This window comes from Cupressus sempervirens, chromosome 5 (genome assembly GCF_028749045.1).
Source record: "Cupressus sempervirens isolate cs-2001-9-10 chromosome 5, ASM2874904v1, whole genome shotgun sequence".
Lineage (NCBI taxonomy): Eukaryota > Viridiplantae > Streptophyta > Pinopsida > Cupressales > Cupressaceae > Cupressus > Cupressus sempervirens.
Window position 1 is genome coordinate 511845824 of NC_143122.1, and position 22373 is coordinate 511868196.

Below are 22373 nucleotides of genomic sequence, written 5' to 3' on the forward strand. Positions count from 1 at the left end.
ATCCAATAGAGATGAGTGCCGTCATTTTAGCTCTATCAAGGTACGAGGCAACATTGTAGTTAATACATTAATCTCTCTCTATACATTTCATTTGTTCAAACTTATCTTAGGTTTTATATGGACTTATTTATATATCCATTCTTGGTCATCATATACATAACATAAAATTTAAATTTGTAACACAAACTTTATCTTCCTTATAATTAGGATCAAACTAAGCACAATTTTATCTAACTATTTATTATATAAAAAATATTAATTAATGTAAATATTTACACATAAATGAATCATTCAAATATCCTAACCAATTAGGAAAGATAATTCCTAAGAACACTTGTATTTGTCATAAAACCACCAGTATTTCAAGAGAGCACAATTTAATGCAAATCCTCGCCATTGGATAAGATGAATGTAACCCAAAAAAAACAAACATAACTTCCGTATTGTAAGAAACTAATTGAAGAATTGTAAAACATTCATGTGAAGAAATATCTTTCCTTCTGTAAGACCATCACATCCACTTCATCAATCACTTAGTTCTGTACATATATTTGAATATACTTTTCATGTTACAGAGAAGAGAAAAGCAAATGGGATTGTGAATTGTACACAAGTGAAAGTCATGAGATAGAAAGAAGCTCGGGGGAGCTAATTGTCGTCGTTGTAGTGGTGGGAGTGGATGAAGAGGAAGAAGGAGAAGATGGCGCAAGAGGCAGCGACGAGGTTACCCTCTTTGAGCATGATCTTAAGGGCGAAGGAAGCGATGTCCCGGGTGATGCGGCGGCCTTCGAGGACGAGAAGGGGGCGGGGCCTGCCTGCGAAGGCGAGCATGACGAGGATGGTGATCCAGGTGAGGAGCATGGCCGGAAGGGCCACCGCCGCCATGGCCACCATGGCCAGAACCCCGAAGGCCGCACCGAGCACCACCGACGCGTACACGGCAGGCCAGGCAACGCCCTGCCCCTGCCCCGGCCCCTCCCCCTCCCCCTTCCCCTTCCTCGCCTCCCACCTCACCACCGATCTCACTGTCTTCCAGCTCGAACACACCAGCGCTCCATATATCGTCACGAACAGCACAAACCAGAACCGCCGTCTGCTGATTACCCCCAAAAACCTCGATCTGTACGGATCCACCATGCCTAGGGTTCCACTTCCGCTTCCGCTTCCGCTTCTCGCCTCTTCCCAAACATCTTCTGCCGTCTTTCCTCTCTCCGCCTTTCTTATACACACATCCCCCTTTCCATTTCCACGATCTAGTCTTATTTGGGAAAGCAGCCCACTAGAGTTTACGCTTGACCCACAAATGTTAAGTGAAGATTTCATTTATGATGATCGTTTTTAATTCTCTAATATGCAACTTATATGGCTTTTCGAAATACTATGATATCCCTCAATAATTCTACATTACAACTATTTCAAACATTGTTCATAATTATGTGCAAATGTCTTAATAATCATTTAAAAACATCTATTCTTGAAGCTACAAATGGAGATATATATTTATTGAAAGACTTCTAGTATTTTTTTAATAGGTTTCTTTAAAGTTGTAATTTTGAGGTTAAGTGTGTATCTAATTAATTCAGAGGTTAAAATATGGACCTATTAAAATTGGGTGATGATTGTGCCCTTCCCCTAACACGTCATTTCTATATTTAGTCTTAGTGTTTTGAGATTGGATCCAAAAATGACATTTATCAAATTTGAATATTTTATCTTTCTATGAGTTTGGAGACAAAATACTTTTTGACTTTTCCATAGCAATTGTCTAATATACAATTTATATGGCTCTTCCGTAGCAATGGCACATGCTATAGGATCTATTATGTGTACATAGGTCAAAAAATAGTTTAGTAGTGTCCCCCAATAATTCTACATCACAACCACTTCAAACATTGTTAATTTCTATGCACAAATGTCCTAATAATCATTTAAAAACATCCATTCTTGAGACTACAAATGGACAAATATAGGTACATGATATATTTATTGAAAGACTTCTAGTTATTAGTTCTTGTTGTAGGCAAGATTACTAATGAAATCATTTGATCCAAAAAAATAAAAATTGACCAATTCAACCAACCAATAAGAATTAAGTATTAAATTTTGCCTCACCAAACTATAATAGTTATCTTTGAGTATTTATTTTTCATAATTTTAAAATGTGTTTCTCTTTAATTCTCTTCGGTTTGAACAATGAGAAATTGTTCTTTTACCTATGACAAATACAAAATTTGTTACATAATGTCAATTAATAAATTTAAAGTTGCTTCTTGAAATTTCTTAAAGCTTCTTCTTGAAATTTCAATGGAAGTTCTAGATTTTTGCATAGAGATACTTGGTAGACATCCAGAGCCATGAGGTTCTTGAAGATCAAAACTATAGCATTTGATATACATATTACATAGAGAATAACATGAAACTAACAATGACACTACAATTTTATTTGTGTAATATAAGCATCAAAAAATGCGTTTGTATTACTTCAAAAAAATTGCTTTAAATTGTAGGGCTTCTCTTAATTTTGCCGCCTGCTCTTTATGCTCTTCTAGTAATTCTCATGTTTTAGGCTATAGAGAATATGGTAAAGGTCCTCCACATATTCCCACTAGGCAATGTTGAAGTTGTAGGGGAGGAGGAGGTCCAGATGTTCCCACAACACAATGGTAGGGACTCTGACCATTTGCTTTATGAAGTGAGAACTAGAACTCATAGGTATTAGTATTATTTTTTGGTTTGTTTTTTTCACATTTTTTCCCAAACTTTACTTTTTGCGTATTCATTTTTTGACTGTTGGGATGATGCAGAGTTGAGATTGAGTTGACTCAAATTGAAGTATATTTAAAGAGATTGAACGTGGAAGCACAAATCCATGTTGTTAGTAGGGATTTGCCCACCATCTACAAAATTGTGTTGAAGCTCATACTTGTTACATTTACTTGTTGGACAACTTAGACCTTTGTAGGATGAATAATCCCAGGCCTACAAATAGTATAGGCACAAACTTTACAAATGGTATAAGCACAAATGGTAGCTCAAACTTATAGACTATAGAAATGCAATGAGTATTACCACTTAGTATTATCATCAACAATTCAGTGATTAATACCACTCAGTACACTCACAAGGTTCTTCTTACAACTCTTTATTTCAATGAGTATTAACATGCAGTAGCATTACTATTCATCTTCTAAAGATTCTTCTACTTCAGGATTTATTTCTATTTTTCTCCACAAATAAAGGTGTTTCCTATCTTCTTATTCATTGTCATGATTGAAGCATAATCATATTTTATTAAAGCTTAAAACATAATTCTAATGTAAAGTATATAAATTTTTAAATTCCTATGAATGAGAGGAGACATTGAGAAAGAGTTATAAGATATAGAAAGAAAGGGAGAGAAGAGATAATAATTCTTCTTCACTATATCAAATACATCATGAATTTTAATCAAAAGAAACATAAATGGTAATGATTCGATAAGAAAATGGAATACAATAATGGATATAGAGGCATATGGAATGGTTTGAAATTTGGCATAAAATGAGATGTCAATAGCTCTCATTAATGCTTAAAAGGGTTTAAGACATGATACAAATGTATGGTAGCAATTCTGATTTTTGTAACAACAATTATTTTTCTCTTCTTCACCATGAGGTAAATTTTTCACATTAGGATGATGATAAAACAAGATTTTACTTGTTTTGATTTTTGATTTTTTTGATGTTGATCAATTCATTGCAGAAGTGGATTTTGTTGATGACACTTACAAACCACACATTAAAGAGTTATTTTCCATAGGCAATGAAAACATCTTCGATTAATTTTCAAAATTTCCTCAATTATATATGAGATAGAAATTATTAATTTATTGATTGGTGATTTTATCTCTATAGATAATTTAGTTTTTAGTACTTCTCTTGCTTGGGTTTTCATTTAATTGTCAAATTTGGCATGGTCTACAACAACTCTTGATCTACATGAGAGTTTGTGGAGACATGACTATGTGTTAGATATTGCACATGAGATAGAAATCTTCCCTATACATGGGTGCATTGGCACCTTCGCCATCATTCTTGTTGCTAGCCTAAGCCTTATCAATGGCATTTGGTGGCTTAATGAGTTGATCTATGTGTTAGAAGTTAGGGTTTTTGTTGCACCAAAAGATCGACTTGTCAATGCCCGATATAACCCCTACACTTATAGATTCCACTAGAGGTGGTTAAGCCATGTCATGAATCCCATGAGGGATGTTGGTCCACTACCAAAAATCCCCCTTCCAACATCACTCACTTGTAGCTTGCATAGATTCGAACCTATTGTTTAGAGGAAAAATGTAAATGCTTTAATATGATGCAGGCTTCCACTTTACTCATTAAGACATTCAAAGATATGTGTAGGGGAATATAAAATCTCCACATGTATGTTTCCCTTTGAACCCAAATAAGATTAGCAAGACCCAAAAGGAAAGGGTTGTTGATACTGAATTTGAATTGTAGAAAAGAATGCAATATAAGGAAATACACTCATTGGCCCATGTGCGATAATGTGCATGCAAAATAAAACTAATTGATCAAATAATGTAGATATAGATCTAAGCTAAAAATCTATAGATGATGAATGAAGTAAATGTACATCAATGGAGGAGATTATGAATGCCTCAATATAGATATCCTCCCTTGATGACCAACAATATGCTAGATCTTGAAGAGGAAATACTCACAAAGAATCCTTCAAAGATTGATGAAATCTCATTTGCTTGGATGCTTGAAATGCTTGAATGTCTTGGATGCCTTGAATGTAAAATTTGAGTGTACTTATTATGAAAGTGTAGGATGCAAAATAAAGCCTCCAAGTCTCCTTATATACTAGTTTTTGGATGGAAAAATAATTTGACTGGAGCGAGAGTTAACAAATTGAAATCCTAAGACCTTTCAGGCCGCGGGCCCCACAATCGCTTGGGAAGAGGTTGACTTGGGTTGACCTCTTCTAGACTAGGTCGACATATTCCCGTAGAGGGGAGCATACATGCCACATAAAACTTAGGAGAAATGCATAAACGATTTTCTTGTGCAACTTGTTAAGGATTGCTCCCAACTACTTAATTTCGTATAATAAATCAACCCAAGAATTAGCTATCAAGATATTAACATAGTTGTTCTCGATGTCCTTGAGATTGGTTCCCTCAAACTACTATGCATGAAACATGGGTCAACAAGTTTGACTCAAAGATTACATAGTTGAAGCTTGATAACAATATTACAAATTGACTTCTTGTTATTGAAAAACATGTCCTACTTATTAGCAATCTAATTAATCATCATGAATTTTAATTTAATTTATTTAATTACTAAATTTTGTATTAACTAGAGTCTTTTCATTTCACAAATTACAACTAATGACTTACACTAATGATTATAATAATAAAAGAAAAAGAAAAATTAAACTAGTCAAATACAAAGTAAGAATATAATATTACTCATTATAATAATAAAAGAAAAAGAAAAGCTAAACTACTAAAATAGAAATTTAAGAATTTGGTTTTATGAAAATATGATTTGAAATGTTGAGATCATAAGCTATTGGCTGTAGGAGGAGAAACTTGATCTGCACTCCGATGAGGTGAATAGAATACTTGGAATGCGTGAGAAAGCGCGAAAGAGGTTTGAAATGTGGGAGTGGAAAGCAGCAAAAATGTAATAAAGGCGTGCCCACTACGAAGCTGGTCCAGATACCCGCCCGCTCTGCCACCCAAACAAATTCCAAAGTAAAGAAAGAGCGGTGGCATTGGCATTGAAGTGGGAAAGGAGAAAGAATGGAATCCAAGGAATAAGAATAGTTGGGCAGAGCATGATTTGGACAAGTTTGGAATGTTGAGCCTCTGCATTTGCCCTACTTTTCCACCTTTCCCCCCTTCATGACTTCCTCCGTAAGTTTTCCTTCCCTCACGCTCTTAAAGCTGAAAATGATCTCGTCGCCTCAATGGTCTCGTCCGAAGGGCTTCTCCAGAGATCGGATTGAGTGAAATCATCTGGTGTGCTGCAATGGAGGATGTTGTGCAAGAGGGAAGGGGGGATAAAGAGAAGAAAAAGAATGAGTTGCAGAAGGCGGAGAGGCAGGGGAAGGTGCCGGGGATTGTGTTGAAAGGGCTGGTCCTGGCTGTGGCGGTGGGGGTGATGCCCTTTCTTCCCAAGCACAGCCTCACCCCACACTTGATGATGCCCTACGCTAACCACGCCACCATAGCAAGGAGCTGGGAGCTTTTCAATCTGCTCCTCATCGCCCTCGCCGTCTCCTACGGCCTCATCTCTCGACGCCACACCCCAACCGATACTGACAAGGACACCCACACCCACACCGGCACCGACATGGACAGAGAGCAGGGTGCACAGAATTACGTTCACAAGATGTTCGATTTCGCGGAGGTGTTCGACAACTTGGAGAAGGTGGAGGCGTGGAGCTCCAGATGGCAGCCGCAAGAGCCCGTCGTCGTCATTGACAAAGAGAAACCCCTCCTCCTACCCATCAGGAGCCTCAAATCCTCTCTATCCAATCCCGAGGCGTTTGATTTTCTCAAGGATGCCGATGCGGATGCCGCTGTGGAGGATAGTGGGAAACGGGCAGAGGTAAGAAACGGCACCATTCTCTCTGTTGAATCTGGCAATTTTGAGGAGGAAGTTAGTAGCAATGTGATTGTGGATGAGGTTTTCCCCTCGCCGGTTCCATGGGCTTCAAGGCTTCACAAGGAAACCCCCCATCCTCACCCCCCTGCCATTCCTTCTCCGATCCCCTGGCGTTCCCGTCCCGATCGGACCGTTTTGCCCGAGCAAAAATCTGGGGCGGAAAATGGTGGTGGTGGTGTCTCAGACAGTAAACCGCCATTGCCGCCTCCTCAGAGAGCCCCGCCGCCGCCCCCGCCCCCTCAGATGCCCAACAACAGATCTCCCTCGCCTTCACCCTCTCTCACTTTGGCCTCTACAGATGCCATCTCTCAGAAAAACATGCAACTCCCCTCTGCAAATGGCCTCTCTCAGAAATCTCCATCTCCATCTCCATCTCCATCTCCTTCTCCTTCTCGATCTCCATCTCCATCTCCATCTCCTCGTGTGGAGCTCACAAATGACATTAACTTGCAAGCCTTACCCGGCATCCCTCTCCCGAATTTACCATCTCGTGCAGCCGGATCCTCTCAGAAGAACCCTAGTCCCAAACCCCAGTACAGCAATGAGGTAGAAAGGAAAAATTCAGCCAAGGATCATCCATCGTTACCCACAGTAGCTGAAAATGGATCATCTGCGAAGCACCATTCAAATGGGAATTCATCGATCCCCAAATCACCTGTTCCGCCTCCTCCAGTTTTGCAAGAGTTTCCGCAGCCCAGTGAACGATCGGGCAATGCAACGAGGGGCAAAGGCAGAGAATGTTCATCTAGAAGGAGGAGCAAAATGAGGGAGACTCCATCTGATTCAAGGAGCAAAATGAGAGAGACTCCATCTGATTCAAGGAGCAAACTGAGGGAGACTCCATCTGATTCAAGGAGCAAAATGAGAGAGACTTCATCTGATTCAAGCAGAAGGGTGGCATCACCTGTTCGACCGCCATTGTATCCCGATGAGTCTGCTCCTCTTCCACCTCCACCACCATATTCTGATGACGAGTTAAGCTATGAAAATACATCTTCTTCATCTGAGGTGCTATATCATATGGATGATTCATTTTCAGAGACAGAGGAGGAAGTTGACAAAAAGGCTGATCAATTCATTGCCAAATTTCATGAACAAATCAGAATGCAAAGGGTCGAGTCCATGAGGCGCGATGAGAGGAAAGCTGATCAATAGCCAAGGTTTGTAAGGTGCCTCAATTAGTTTACTTGTTTGACTTGCACATGTTAGAACTGTTCTTTTGGATACGCTTTGTAGAGTGTTGTGTTTGTGTAGAATGCTGTAGAGGAGTTACAGTTGAAAGGACAAATAAAACTGAAAATCGAGAAGAGATGAGCTTTCGTTCAAACAAGAGCTCTGGTGAAAAGTTTGCAGTAGAATATGCAATTGCATGTACCTATGAAGCTTCTCTCAAACAATTAAGATGCGTGTAATTTGTCTTGTGAATCTCTCAACATTATGCGTGCAACATTTGAAACCGAAATAACTTTCCCTGTATCTTTCTTTGTATGAGACCCAGATGCCATCTGAATTAAAGAATACTGTGTACACAAATGAATTTGTGAGATTTTCTGTTTGCCTCGTATCTTCTTTGTAGTCCTCCTTAATCCATTGTTGCTTGCCTCTGTGTTAATGGATTTTTTCCTCGGTATTTAATTTCAATCTAATGTATGAGGGCAATTGACATAAAATTTACGAGACATGTTAATTATTAGTCTGTTACATCGGTCATATATAATATACATTTATTAGTGTTTGTTGTCAAGATCTATATCAGGATGATGTCTTCATGTTGTTGAGTTGAGTGCAGATAATGCTATTGATCAATATGGATTCTGGACTCTTGAAATTGACTTGTTCTAGTTTATTCTCTTGTGGGTGATTTATGCAAAAGAGGGAATTTGCAACAATTGAATTAATGCTTCAAGAATAATTGAGGTGTAAGGATTTAGAGCTGCACACCACCATTTTTAGAATTGAGGTGTAAGGACTTAGATCTGCACACCTTCATTTTTTAGAGAAATAGTTGTAAAAAAGGTTTCTCCCTTTCCCTTATTATTATGTATGGATTATTTTGTATTTTGGAGTACAGCTCACGAGAACATTAGCTAAATACATGACGTCGAGTAGTTCTTTAATCAGCTCTACTCAGAAATATGGTCATCAACAATATGGTATATTGTAGTCAAAGAATGTCTATATAAAAAACAATCGATGCAAAACTGATTAGGCGACAATAAGTGTGGTTTCATTTCATATCCTCCGCCTCTACTACAAAAGTTTTCAAAGACTCGACCAATGAAGCAAGTAATTTGTTGTGCCTTATCCAGGAAAATTGTAGACAATCAATTTCACTTTTAAGGAAAAGATGGGAAATCAAAACACACGATGGATTTCAGATAATTCAATTGCAAATTTAGTATCAGTATGTATTGGCATACATATACCAGGTGTTCTTGCGATTACTTTATCAGCTCTGAGTTTGTGTTTGATTTTGAGAGGTTTGTGCAGAATCCCAAACTGCTAGAGTTTTGATTCAAGTGGTTGAGGAGATCTCAAAGCAGGTCTATAATATTGTTAGGAGATTTGTACTATTAGTATATTTGGGGTTTAATGCATGAGAAATCATGAAATTAGCAATGGCAAGAGCAGATAAGTATATTTCTATCGTAGTCATGGTTGTGATCATGATGGTGGGTGTGGCTTTTGCTACTGCAAGTGAGGCATCTTCCCAAACCCTTCTTTGATCACATGCCCTAGATCTCTAATACATGTGGTTTTGTTGGATCTCTCATTGCATTTTCGACATGTTTCTTGTACCAAGCAGCGGATATGTTGTGGGTGTGTATATTGGATGAGGATTTTTGTCTTGGTTATTTTTTCCGAACGAAAATCAGATATCTTCTGATTTTAGTTTTGCAGGATTGGTTTTTTGAATTGGTGAAATTATAAATGCTATTGAAACAAAGGATTTTGTGTGAACACACACACACACACATATATATGTTGGTAAACATATTTGTCATTGTGATAGTTACTTTTCAAATTGACCCTGTTCACCTTGTGAATAGTGACACAACTGTATACATACATGTATGTATGTATGTTGGTAAACATATTTGTCACTGTGATAGTTACTTCTGAAATTGACCATGTTCACCTTGTGAATAGTGATTCACCTTGTGAACAGTGACACAACTTTGCCAATAGTTGGAGAGATTGAAATTGATCGTTACCAGATTACAATCTTCCTTTGCATTTGAGAGGGGCAGCTCCCTTATATGATGGGTGTATTTGATTTTTCAACATAAATGAGTTAAAACTTTGAAAGGTTGAGTGAAAGTTATTGATGACGAATGCACCACACGACTTCGCAACTTTCTTGAATAACTTAAACTGCTAATAAGAACAGTCAAGAACTACACTTGAAGGCTAGCATTAGCTCAGTGATGATTCCATAGTTCACTAACATCTACACCATACCATGAAAACATTAATTACAACCAGAATCAACATCCAAACAATTCAAAATTTGAAGAAAAGAGAATACAAAATGCATATTACTTTATTTCCTTGCACCAAGAATGTAAGAAGAAATTGATTATACAAACAATGTCTGTACATACTTTCCAAAAATTGTCTTATCATAAAAAACATAAGTGTTCCCTTATTCCCAAATTCCAAAATGTCCTCTATTACATTGAGATTCATGAATTTATAGCTATTCTAGCATAACTAATCTTTCGGGTTCGTAACTACTCAAAAAGTTAGTTTGGACTACTTTGAAGAAGTTTTGTAACCAACTCTAACTTTTACAATTCCAACTTTGAGTTACAATAAGTGACAACCACTTTTCCCCCTTAAAGAAAGACCAAAATGTAGATTTCATTGAGATATCCTTTCCATCTTCATCTTCTTCCTTCATATATCATCACTTCATCGCTTGAACAATTGAAAGTGCTATAGGATAGTGATGATGCCAAGATGGTCTTAACATCCTTTTTCCGTTGTAGCTTTCTGCACCAATATGCTTCCTTTATATTGGTACAACCAACTCACTATTCGAGCCACGAATTGAAACATGTGTTTTGAAATTGATGGAAGTAAAAAAAAATTCTGTCTCTCCAACTATCTTGCACACACTACATGACCTTTAATCAACAGTGAGTGTAAAAACCAAGTTGGTGATGTTTAGATTTGATACTTTTGCATGTGCAGAAACTCAAACCTTCATAACTATTGATCCGAATAGTAGTAATTGACAGAAATTGTCTTTTACATCTGCCTCTATATACTCCAATTGCTCTCAGGTGGCATGACTTTCATTACTTTGGATGATAAATTTGAAGTAATTTGTTAAGAAAATCAAAATCACCCTATGCTTGAACAGTTTTCCTTCACGACCAACTCCCATGGGTAAGAATAAAATTCTACTGATAGAGGCTTCGAGCCCGTTTAACTACCACATATATACTAAGTGTTGTTCAACAACACTGGTGACTCCTTGCCAATTACAATTGCTCAAAATTTTATAAATCTTTTAACCACATCGGTTCGGTGGAATGAATCAATGCATTAAATGAAACTCCCTTGTGACATTTTGTCAAACAATTCACATGCTTGGTTTGTGTTCCCAGAGTTATCACTTGAAGTTAATCTATGAAACCGCAGGCATTTCATTTACAATATGCTTAACGAGACACAGGTCTGATGATCCTTCCATATCTGCACAAGGATGTTCACATGGATAAAAGAGGTCAATGGTTCATCTCCCCATCTGTGATCATTCTCATGAAGTCATCAGAAGTGGCGTTAAGAGAAAATGGAAGGTTCTAAAAATAAATCTTGAATATCATTTCATTTAGGCATTGAGACAAATACTTCTTGTACACTCCATTATCTGTGACTTTGCCTTCACTCAAATCTCACCTTACTTTGGCATCAAACATGTGTATGAGTTTGAGGATTATTATTTGTTGTTTTAATGAATCGCCTCCACATTTTAAGAAATCAGTGAGAGTATTTTTATTCCTTCTTTCGTTGTCAATGCTCACACCTTTCTTTAAGAACATTGTTTTGTCTACAGACTCCATATGCAATTTGAAAGAAATGCAACATGAAGTTAGAGAATTTTAGACTCTAATTGAAGCGAATTATATGGCTCGAGGACCTCTATAATCTTAAAATAAATCAATGCCTTCATATCGGGATGTAAGTGATTGACTTTAAAACATTTGGAGAGCATTAAATTAGGCATTTAATGAAACATTTTGATACTTCTCTCCTTCACCTATGTGCACATTTCTTTGTTTTGTTGGCAAGCAGATAAGTATGGATAATTCTGCGAATGAGGACATTGATTACAACTCGGGCTCGGATTCCTCTTCATCGATGCTTTTATGCCTCTCACATTTCTCAAGGTCGAAACATTCCCTTCTTCATCTGAGGCGCCGAGGATATGGCTGCATCTTTCTATTTGGCAAATGAGACTGCAAGTGGAGGCATGGAGCCATAGTCACATTTGATAGTCAGGACTCTGTTGTCAATTACAATCACATTGCCCATTATTCTACATTCGACACACATATTTCAAATGCCCGAGCCTCACATTAACAAAATTATCCCGTTGAGTTGGCAACTAGTGCTCCATCTACCTGTCTGCATTCTTCATTTTTCATTGCTTTGCATTGATTTCACTAACTCCAATATTCTACTGAAGGAAGAGCATACATGGATTGAAGAAGATATTTTAGCCTGATAAAGACTTTCTAATTTGTATTCCTCCACTGCCTGCATCTTTACATAAACTTCATATAGTAGTTATTCAAACTTGGTGTTTGGCTTCAAAAGTTCGGGTTAGGATTAGGGTTAAAAGTTAAGGAGAAGATCCAATTTAAACATGAACTTCCTAACCTTGACCCACAAAAAAGTTTTAGTACGTAGAGAGGTAGCTTTGAAAAGTATGTTGTGGTTGATGGTTTGAGTACATGGTGAGAAAAACTTTTAGTATGGGTAGAGAGAAGGTTTTTGTACGGGGAGAGAGAAGGTTTTAGTATGGGGAGAGAGAAAAGTACGTAGAGAGAGGTAAGTTTTGAATAGTTGGGAATTAACACTTCTCTCTCTCCAGAATTAATTTAACTAACTCTCACAGCAAAATATCCGAGTAACAGCTGGCTCTATTTGGGGACAAGGATTGTGCAAAACGTTAAATGACCCTAGAGTTAATAAAGAGCAGTGCTTTATCACAAGGGCCATAGAGTCAACCGAAAAATGAGATATATACATGAAAAGGGATTGAGCACGCTAAAATGGGAACACAAGCCAAACAAAATTGAGGGAAAGGCACAACAAAAGCTTCTAACTAACATATGTACATGGTAGGAAATCCCTACCTCTAATAGCTTTAGCTCTAGATGAATCATGCAAACCCATTGACTGGCTGGGAAAAGTATATTCCATGGTGACTTAACAGGTGACAACTGCCCATTACTTGTGAACTCAAATGTAGGTTTGATCCTTGGATTCTAAATTTTAGATTTCTAACAAAATCCATTACTTTGGACAAGGGAATGTATCCAAATAACCACGTCTCATCAAAAACCTGAGACTTTGGATTCAATTCTCCCTTATGATGCATGTCATGAATGACTTCTTTTTGAAAGAATTGTAGAATTAGATTCTCAAGTTTCTGAATGCACCTCTGATCTTCTCCTCTACTTGGCAAGCCCTTTACTTGAATCTATAGTGATTGGTTATCATGAAGTCCTGAACTCATTTCCAACACCAGGCACTCTTTCTTTCCCATGGGCATGATTATGGTTGAATCTTCTGTAAAATTATTCCAACCTAGATGCATATCCGTGTTAGATTGAATCTTCCTATGATCCATTTCTTCTTCTTCATCTTCCAAAATATTAGCTTGAATTTTTAGGTACTTCTAAGTTACATTGATACCATCTTCAACATTGCAGGCCATAACTTCAATTTTTTATCCCATCAATATCAAAATTCTCTATCTGAAGGGCCTTTTGATGGTTAAGAATAGAAGATATCAAACTTTGTATTGGATTGCCTTCGTACAATCTATGACGTGAAGCAACTTGTGGACATATAGTCATTAAACCTTTTCTTTGAATACCAACTTGAGAATCATCAATAGAAATGTCTCCCTCTAAGAATTTAGGATTCAAGTAAACATTTTCTTCATAGAGGAAATTTCCAAGGATTTGGAGCACAAGCTTGGAGTAAATACATCATAAGAGCTTCCTTCATCAAATTCCTCCATCAGATTTCCTGCTATCTCATTGCTTCTTTTATCATGGTTATTCTTCTCATAGAATCTCTTTGACATAGGATCTCCTATTTGTTGAGAAGGCTCAAAAAGAGGATTTCTTTGACCATTGGATGATTTATAGGATTTTAATTGCACCTCTATTGGATTAGAGGAACTTTTCGCCATATCCATATAGCTCTGATTTTCGATACATTTAATGATATTTGTCTTTTTGAATCATTGATTCTTCTCCAAGACATCTTTCATGAAATGCAAAAAGTTGATATTCTTGTTGCATGCATGATAAAGAATGAAGGCTAGATGATTCATCTTCTTCTCCTTGAAGCCGATTTTTAGCTTTTTCATCAACTAGTCTTTTAATCACAAGTTCATCAATGTCATCAAATGTAAAGGTCTCCATTTCTACAGGGAAGGTTGATATTTGTAGAGGTTCATTGGTGCTTTTGTCTCCATCAAAGGTAGTGTTTTCAGATTGTGCCTTGACATTTGAAGTATTGACATCATTAATAGATTCATCACCTTGAATGACCACTGAAGGATGAACAAGATCTTCTTCAAACAAAAGTCATCATCCGAAGCATGGACGCACCGAATAGGAATAAAAGTAGTATGAAATTCACCTTGATCCACATTTCCCTCATCTTCAATAATATTTTGTGTAGTTTATTGAGATTTTAATATTTCTTTTTCTTTCTCATTAGGATTGAGATGATTTAATACTTTCTCCTAGGTTTTGAAATTTTCATAGTGATGATGCCTTGATACATTAGCGGACACTTCTTCTCCTATAGACTCCATTTCTCAGCCATCTCCTTGATTAGACATAGAATCCCAATTTTCTTTCATGCATGAAGATTTAGATGAGTCCTTTCTAATATTGGGATCGAGAGATGTCCTATTACCAAGAAAATAATTATTGCATGGGTCTTCTTTCTCAAGTTCTTGTAGTGTTTGAAGTAAAGAAGGATGTACTTTTTTAGGATCCAAGCATGCATTGCTATAGAAGCTTTTTAAGAATTCAACCTGATTAGGATCAATGGAAGCATGATTTTGATGAGTTATAGGCATAGGTGTTGGGCTACTTTTCTGAACACCATTATCTATCCTTGATTCACATGAACCATTTTTTTGATCATGTTCTTCTTTATAATTACATGTGAAACTTCTCTCGTAAAATGATTTTGGCTTGTGAGAGAAAAATTGATTATCTTTACCATATTCTTCATCTATCTTTTGCAAGGTTTAGAGCAAAGACAGATGGATCTTTTCTGGATCTAGTTTTCGTCCAACATAGAAACTCTTTAAGAAGCTACCTTGCTTAGGATTGATGAAAATTTGATTTTGTTGAGAAACAAGTGAATAAGAGATATTTCTATTATTCTTCACTGCTGATTTAGATGAAAGGAATTTTTCAACAAGACCTTTATCTTTATATGTTGAACCTTTTTCAAATAAAGACTCATGATTATGAGAAAGAAACCCATAATCTTTTCCATCATCTTCTTCGATTTTTAGAAAAATTTGCAACAAGTAGGGAATAACGATTCTAGGATCTAGCCTCCTTCCACTATAGAAATTCTTCAACAATTCAACTTGTAGAGGCTCATCAGGAATTTGTTTCTTGGGATATGAAAAGTATTCATCATCACTGTCGCTATTATTGTCACTTTCAACTTTTCCCTTGTACCAAACCATGATTCTGAATTGCCACTTTCAGATATAGTCACCGATAATCAATCTTTAAAATAAAGTCCCCAACCTTTATTTTAGGGAAGGCACCTTTTATCAACCATGTTACTGATTATTGTTCACTTGATCTTGGATGTGGCCAAGATTTTGCGTGTCTCTTCTTGGTATAGCAACTATTCTTTCAAAAACCACAACATTTTGACCAATAGGAGCTCTTCGCAAGATTTCCCCGAATTCCTCTTCTTCTTCTAGAACTCAATTCACCTGATGGTATTGTTGAGCATTTTTTCTACACTTCCAGGCTAGAGTGTTCAAATTTGAAATTATGTCTTCTTGTGTGTCTTGGAAGCCAAGATTCAGTTGTAGAACTGGAAACACATTCTCATGCGACAATACCATCTTACTTCATTACAAGTGATTGATTAATCTTCCTTGTTTGAATCTCAAGTAGAGTCGCCAAAAATCTGTTCATAAACATAGTTGTCACTGTTCACAGGGCAAACAGGGTAAGTTTCGAAAGTAACTATCACAGTGACAAATCTATTTACCAACAATACATATATATAAAATATGCAAATAATATGAATTTAATCTAGATGACCAAATGAGGATGCAAATAGTAATCTAAATAAACAATAATTGATTCTCCAAAAGTGATGCACAATATCTCAAGTGCAAATCTAGCATGATAACTTTACTCTTCAATTGGACATGAGAAATGAGGGATATGAGCCCTATTTTTATAGATTTAAAGATGAGTTGAAGCTGAGTTCAAAACATGCACATCCTATTGAGTGATTTCTTTAAGAGGTGGAAGCATAATTAACACTTTTGATTTTGAGTAATTTTAGAAGATAAGAGAGTCAATAGATTGATGTAAAGCTCAGTTACCAACTTAGCACCTTTTCATGATTGTGCATGTTTTAGTTAACTTTCTTTTATGATTTATACATAGATGAGTTAACTATTTTTAAAAAATTCTTTATTTATTTAAACTGAACTTTTTACTCAAACTTGGGTTCGTCCTTGATTTTATCAAATTTGGAGGAAAATTGAATATTTATCTCTTTTAATTAGATTTTCTCGATTTAAAAATAAAAATAAAAATTTGACGGAGTGTTCAGACCTATGAGGCAGCCCAACGAAGCACAAAGCCTACAAGATACGAACTAGCGAAGGCCACCACAGGAATGTTTTAGGAACTCGATACGAGCCCACTCATGCTTAAAAACCCCCTTGACTTAGAGCCAAGGACTAAGGGGCATCCATGTCATCAAAATCACCTGGGGCATGATCCCAACCTCATCCCTTATGTTGTCAAAGCCTTGCACTTGACAAGAATTGATCCTTAGTGGGCTCTTTGTGAGCCATTCAACTTCACTAGTAGACCAAGGGTCCATTGATGATTTATGGATATTTAATTTAACCAATTGATATACTTAGAGTTTCAATTCAATTAAATTGAATTAATCCTTTTTTCATGTGAAAATGGCAAATAGATTAAATCTAATTAATGTGCTAAGATACTTAATAAAATTAATTAATTTAGGATGATTTAATTGCCAATTAATGTCAATATTTAGGAATTAATTGATTTTTAATGATTATTGCAAATGTTGATAATTTATGCAATTTGATATTTAAATAAGATGATTGATAGAAATTGAAGTGCCTTTTGGGTTAGGACTTTAAAGATTTTTTTAAATTGATATTTCAAATTAGGGGCACCTCATTTAGAGTAACAATTTTGGGTGATAATATTTGCTCCTCTTTGAATTGATGTGCAAATACCACATTGATTTAAAGAATATTTGATTTTGAAGTGCAGGATAACTTGATATGGATTGATGATGTTATTCCTAAAAAGACTGGGAGATGAGATTGACTCCAAGCTTGATTGAACGAAGACTAATTGATGAGAAAGATAAACCAACTTTGAATTTGACCGAATAAAGATCAATTGATAAGAGATCATATTCAATTTGATATGGACTATGATGAAACTGAAAAATCTATCCAGAAGATGATGGCAAATAGCCAATTTTATATGTATCTGATTGAATTGATCATTGTCATAAGTTTTTAATTTTAATGAATAATCAAATTAATATGGTTCTCGATGAACCTAATCACCATCAAGTTACTGATTGGGATAATTGACTTGATATGGATCTTGATGAAGCCAATCATTTGATTGATAAGAAAATATTAGATTGATATTGGTTGTGATGAACCTAATGCACCCCTATAGATTTTATTGTGATGAAATAGATTAGATGTTTATCAAGGTAATTTGATATAGATTCTAATGAAACAACTCTTTTAGAAAGATTGACTAACCTCAACTTGATATGGATTTTGATGAAGTTGTAAATATTGGAGAGCCTCAACTTGGTCAAAAAGATTAGAGAGCCTCAACTTGATATGAGGTTTGATGAAACTAAGATGCCCCTGGTGATGAAATGCCCCTAGTGACGAGGTCTTTTGAATTTTGACCAGGTTGGTAGATTGATTGATTTGATTGTGTTTTCAAAGATTCAAGGACCCTTTGTTAGTATTTCCTCTTCAAGATCTAGTGTTTTGCTAGCCATCAAGGGAGGAGATCTACTTAATGGAATTCATCTTCTTTTTCTTCTTCTTCGATGTACATTTACATCCATGTCTCCATGATTTAATTTTGGTAAATTCATTGCATTTGAGGATATTTCCTAGATCTTTCATTACAAATTCAACATCTACACATTCAAGCATTGCAAAATCCTTAGTGACAAGGGTTTCATCATGTGAGGTGAATATTTACATTTGTCTTACTTGCTTACATGATTTACATTTCATTGCATTCCAAGATGAATTTATTAGCCAAGGAAATCCCTCCCTCAACAAACAAAATCATTTTTTTTGGTATGTAGGAGCAAGATATTAGAATTGTGAGTTTGGATTTGAAAACTGCTCAAAAATTTAAGTCAATTTTGTTACAATGCCCCAAGAACATGTCCAACTTTTCATAAACCTACTGGTAGGTGTTATTTTGGTTGACCAGTACTTGGAGGCCTAAGATTTTCAAAGTATTTTGGGTTTTTTTTGTCTTGATTGCAGAACTGTAGTCAAAATCACAGTCATAGTTGCATATTTGCAGCTTTCAAAGTGAAAAAACATATTCTCATCATATTTCAAGTTAGGTTTTCCACCTTTTCTTTTATCTCTTAGTATAAACCTATTTACATATCTTGATTGGGTTGGTTGTATACATATATCACCCAAATATATTTTACTCTTGTCATTATTCAATAGCTCCAATTTGCATTCACATTGCACATCATAAAGTTAATTAAAATTGCATGAAAGAGCAATTTCTTGCATACTTCCTTGATATATTTTGGGTTTAGCTTTAGCATCTCTTTATCTTACTTGGATTATGCTAATCTAACTTGGGTTATATTGAGATTTATGTTTGGAAGGCCCTCTTTCTCTTGTATTGAATGACTTAGTGTGAAAGTGATTAGTTAATAAATCTACCTCATTTGGTTTACATTGTTAAATTCATTGATGTCATGTTCTCATTAAATAATATGTACCATCTAAAAATGGAAGAACTTCCTTTGTAAGACCTTTTAGCCCTCTCTTTAATGGTCTCCTAGATTCATGTATGTGTGTGAGAGAATATTGGGTACCTTCAGTTCAAATACAACACTTCAATAAGTTATTAGATTCATGGTTAGCATAAACAAATAACTAGATAAAAAGCATGTAAACCCATGATAAATTGACCTATTACCTTCTATTCAATATGAGTATGAATTGCTCACAAATTTTTAAGCTTTCTCAATGACTATAAACACTATTGATAAAAAAGATTTAGTGTGAATGCAAATTAATCTATTGTTTTATATTTTTGATATGCAAATAATATTTGGTTAATATAGATGACCAAATAAGGATGCAGTTAGTAATCTAAATGAACAATAACCGATTTTCCAAAAGTGATGCACAATGTATCTAGAAGAAAGCTAGCATAATAACTTCACTGTTCAATTGCACATGAAAAATGAGGGAAGGAGTCTTATTTTATAGAAACCTTGGGAAAACCAACGATTGAGATTGATTGAGATAGATGGTTAAAGACCAATCCAAAGGTAAGTTGAAGTTGAGTTTTAAAACAAGTTCCTCCTATTGAGTGATTATTTTAGTAGGTGGAAGCATAGTTAACACTTCTAATTTTGAATAATTTTAGAAGACGAAGGAGTTTAATAGATTAATCTAATCTAAGCCGCCACTTATAGGTGAGTTGGTTTGTGCCTTGAGGTTTACTTCCTTGAGGTCATAGGTTTGAATGCCCTTCGTAGTGGAGAAAGGCTGTAGGCTAGTTTCCCTTACATGACTTTCATGCCAAGTACTTGCTCTGCTAGCCTGGGATATAGGACTAGACTTTTCCCCCAAAGTTTAACTTTGAAATTGGACAACACTTGATTAATGGCTCTCATGAAGGCTCCTGCTTCTACTTCCATGAAGGCTCTCGCTCACCATGCTGTTCAAACTTCTGCTTCTCCTGCCCATCATCTGCTAGATGCTCCAGTGGATGATCTTTGTTCCCATGGTGCGGTTGTGGATGTTGCACCTGCTGCGACTCAAATTGGTTTTGTAGTTCATTTTCCTGTTGCCCTTGCTGTTCTTGCTACTCACCATTTTTTTGATGTTCCTACCCATGTTGCTTAGGTTAGGTTTCAAACTTTGGTTTCTCCCACCCATTGCCCTTTGGCTACTGCTGGGGGTGTTGTTTGTTCTCCGATGCAGTTGTGGATGCTCTCCCTCCCTCTATGGCAGCTCAGATCATTGTGGATGTTGTTCCAGTTGCTCTAGCTATAGCAGCTAACTGTTCTCTTGATGTTATGTCTCGGGTAGCTGTGGGGTGATTTGTAATCTCTTATGCTGGTATGGCTACTTATGAGGTAGGTATTAGGGGTCCTATTGTGAAGTCGGGGCTCTGTTCGATTGTGCTTGTCTCTATAAGTAACCTGCTAGTGCTTTATTTAGATTTAGAAATTTTTGATGAGATTTCTACATATGAGGTGGATTTCTCTTCTATAGCTACTATTTTTCATTTTAGGGGTTTCTGTCCCTCTCTTTTGGATTTCCAAATATTGGGAATCTATCATCTCAGATCTAGTTCAAATTTACCCTATGGTAAGGGGTTTTTTTATTGTGAAATTTACAAATGTTGAAAATAGAAATTCCATCTTGTGTCGTGGTTTCTCTTGGGAGGAGAGGTTCCCCTTTATGATCAAACCTTGGTATAAGGATTTTGACTTAACTATTGAATCCTTTAATAAGATTCCTCTTTGGGTAAGATTGTCGAATCTCCCCCTTCACTTTTGGTTGGATTTAGTCCTGTAGGTTGTGGGGGAGGCCCTTGGGGACTTCTTGTTGGGTGATTCAGGGTCTTCCAATGTGTTTAGGACGTCATATGCTTACATTCTTATGGAGATTGATGTCTCCAAGGGGCTCCCTAAAATGATTATGTTGGCCTCTCCAAATAGGTCTTGGCTTTAGCTTCTTGATTATTAGGGAATTCCCTTCAAATGTAGGAAATGTCATAAGACCAACCATCTCACTACACAATGCTCCTCTGAAAAGGTTAGATAGAAGAAATCACCTTCTTGGTGGGTGGGGGTTTTGGATGATCTCTACATAGTTTAGAAAGTATCCATAGTTGTGGATGGGCTGGATAACTCTTCTTAGATTGATCTTTCTTTGGTGGAGGATTCTATTGCTATCCCTGATGATTCAAACAATGTCCCTATGGTGGTGACACGAAATGTTATTGATGTCCCTTCTTCTATTATTGAAACTATTGATTTGAATGTTGTCCCTTTGTTGGCTTTGATTTAGATTGGTGCTACTGTCCCTTTTTCTGCTACTATTCAACACACTATTGTTGGTGCTGCTTCAATAGTTTTTATCTCTTGATGCGAGGGTGTTGGGGGGTGGTTGTTGGGCTATTTGCCTTGATTGGTACAAGGTTGCAGGAAGGTGGAGGATGGAAAAATATTAGTGATAGGAAAAAAAGTCAAATCCTCCCATCCTTCATTTGATATGTCTTCACGTTCTCAAAAGACGGGACCAAAATGTCAATATTGATGGTCTATTTTAAACAACGTCTCAAGTCCTTTCAAAACCTGTTGCTCGCCTACTCTTTTATAGGCTATTTCTTTTTGTTAGGTTCTCCTGGCCTTCTTTGACCTGTTGTTTCTTTGTTGTTTGTTAAGGTTCATGACTTAATGTCTATTTCTTTTGTAAACCGATGGGTTTCAGGGACCCGTTAAAACTTGTTTTACTTAATAAAAAAATAGATTAATCTAATCTGTAAAGATAATGTAACATCTTATCACCTTTTCATGATTGTACATGTTTTAGTTAACTTTCTTTTATGATTTATGCATATCTAAGTTAACTATTTTATTTCTATTTAATAACAATTTCTTTATTTATTTAAACTCAACTTTTCACTCAAACTTAGATTTATCCTTGATTTTATCAATTTTGGAGGAAATTTAAATATTAATTTCATTTAATTAGATTTTCTCAATTTACGAATATTTAATTTAATTAATTGATATTTTTAGAGATTTAATTCAATTTAATCAAATTGATTCCCTTTTCATGTGTAAATGTCAAATTGATTCAATTTAATTAATGTGCTAGGACATTAAATGTAAATTAATTGATTTAGGATG

The 22373-nt window shown here is 36.0% G+C and overlaps 2 protein-coding genes across 2 annotated transcripts; one reads left to right on the forward strand and one right to left on the reverse strand.

The window, feature by feature from the left end:
* Window positions 1–521: 521 nt before the first annotated feature.
* Window positions 522–1260, reverse strand: LOC149556951 (uncharacterized). The gene has a single exon (XM_089831592.1). The coding sequence runs from the start codon at window positions 1135–1137 to the stop codon at window positions 649–651; it is 489 nt and encodes a 162-aa protein (XP_089687718.1). The 5' UTR covers window positions 1138–1260; the 3' UTR covers window positions 522–648.
* Window positions 1261–5560: 4300 nt separating this feature from the next.
* On the forward strand, window positions 5561–8244 carry LOC149556952 (uncharacterized). Its single transcript, XM_089831593.1, has one exon. It carries the CDS (start codon window positions 6042–6044, stop codon window positions 7833–7835), a length of 1794 nt encoding a protein of 597 aa, XP_089687719.1. The 5' UTR covers window positions 5561–6041; the 3' UTR covers window positions 7836–8244.
* Window positions 8245–22373: the final 14129 nt, after the last annotated feature.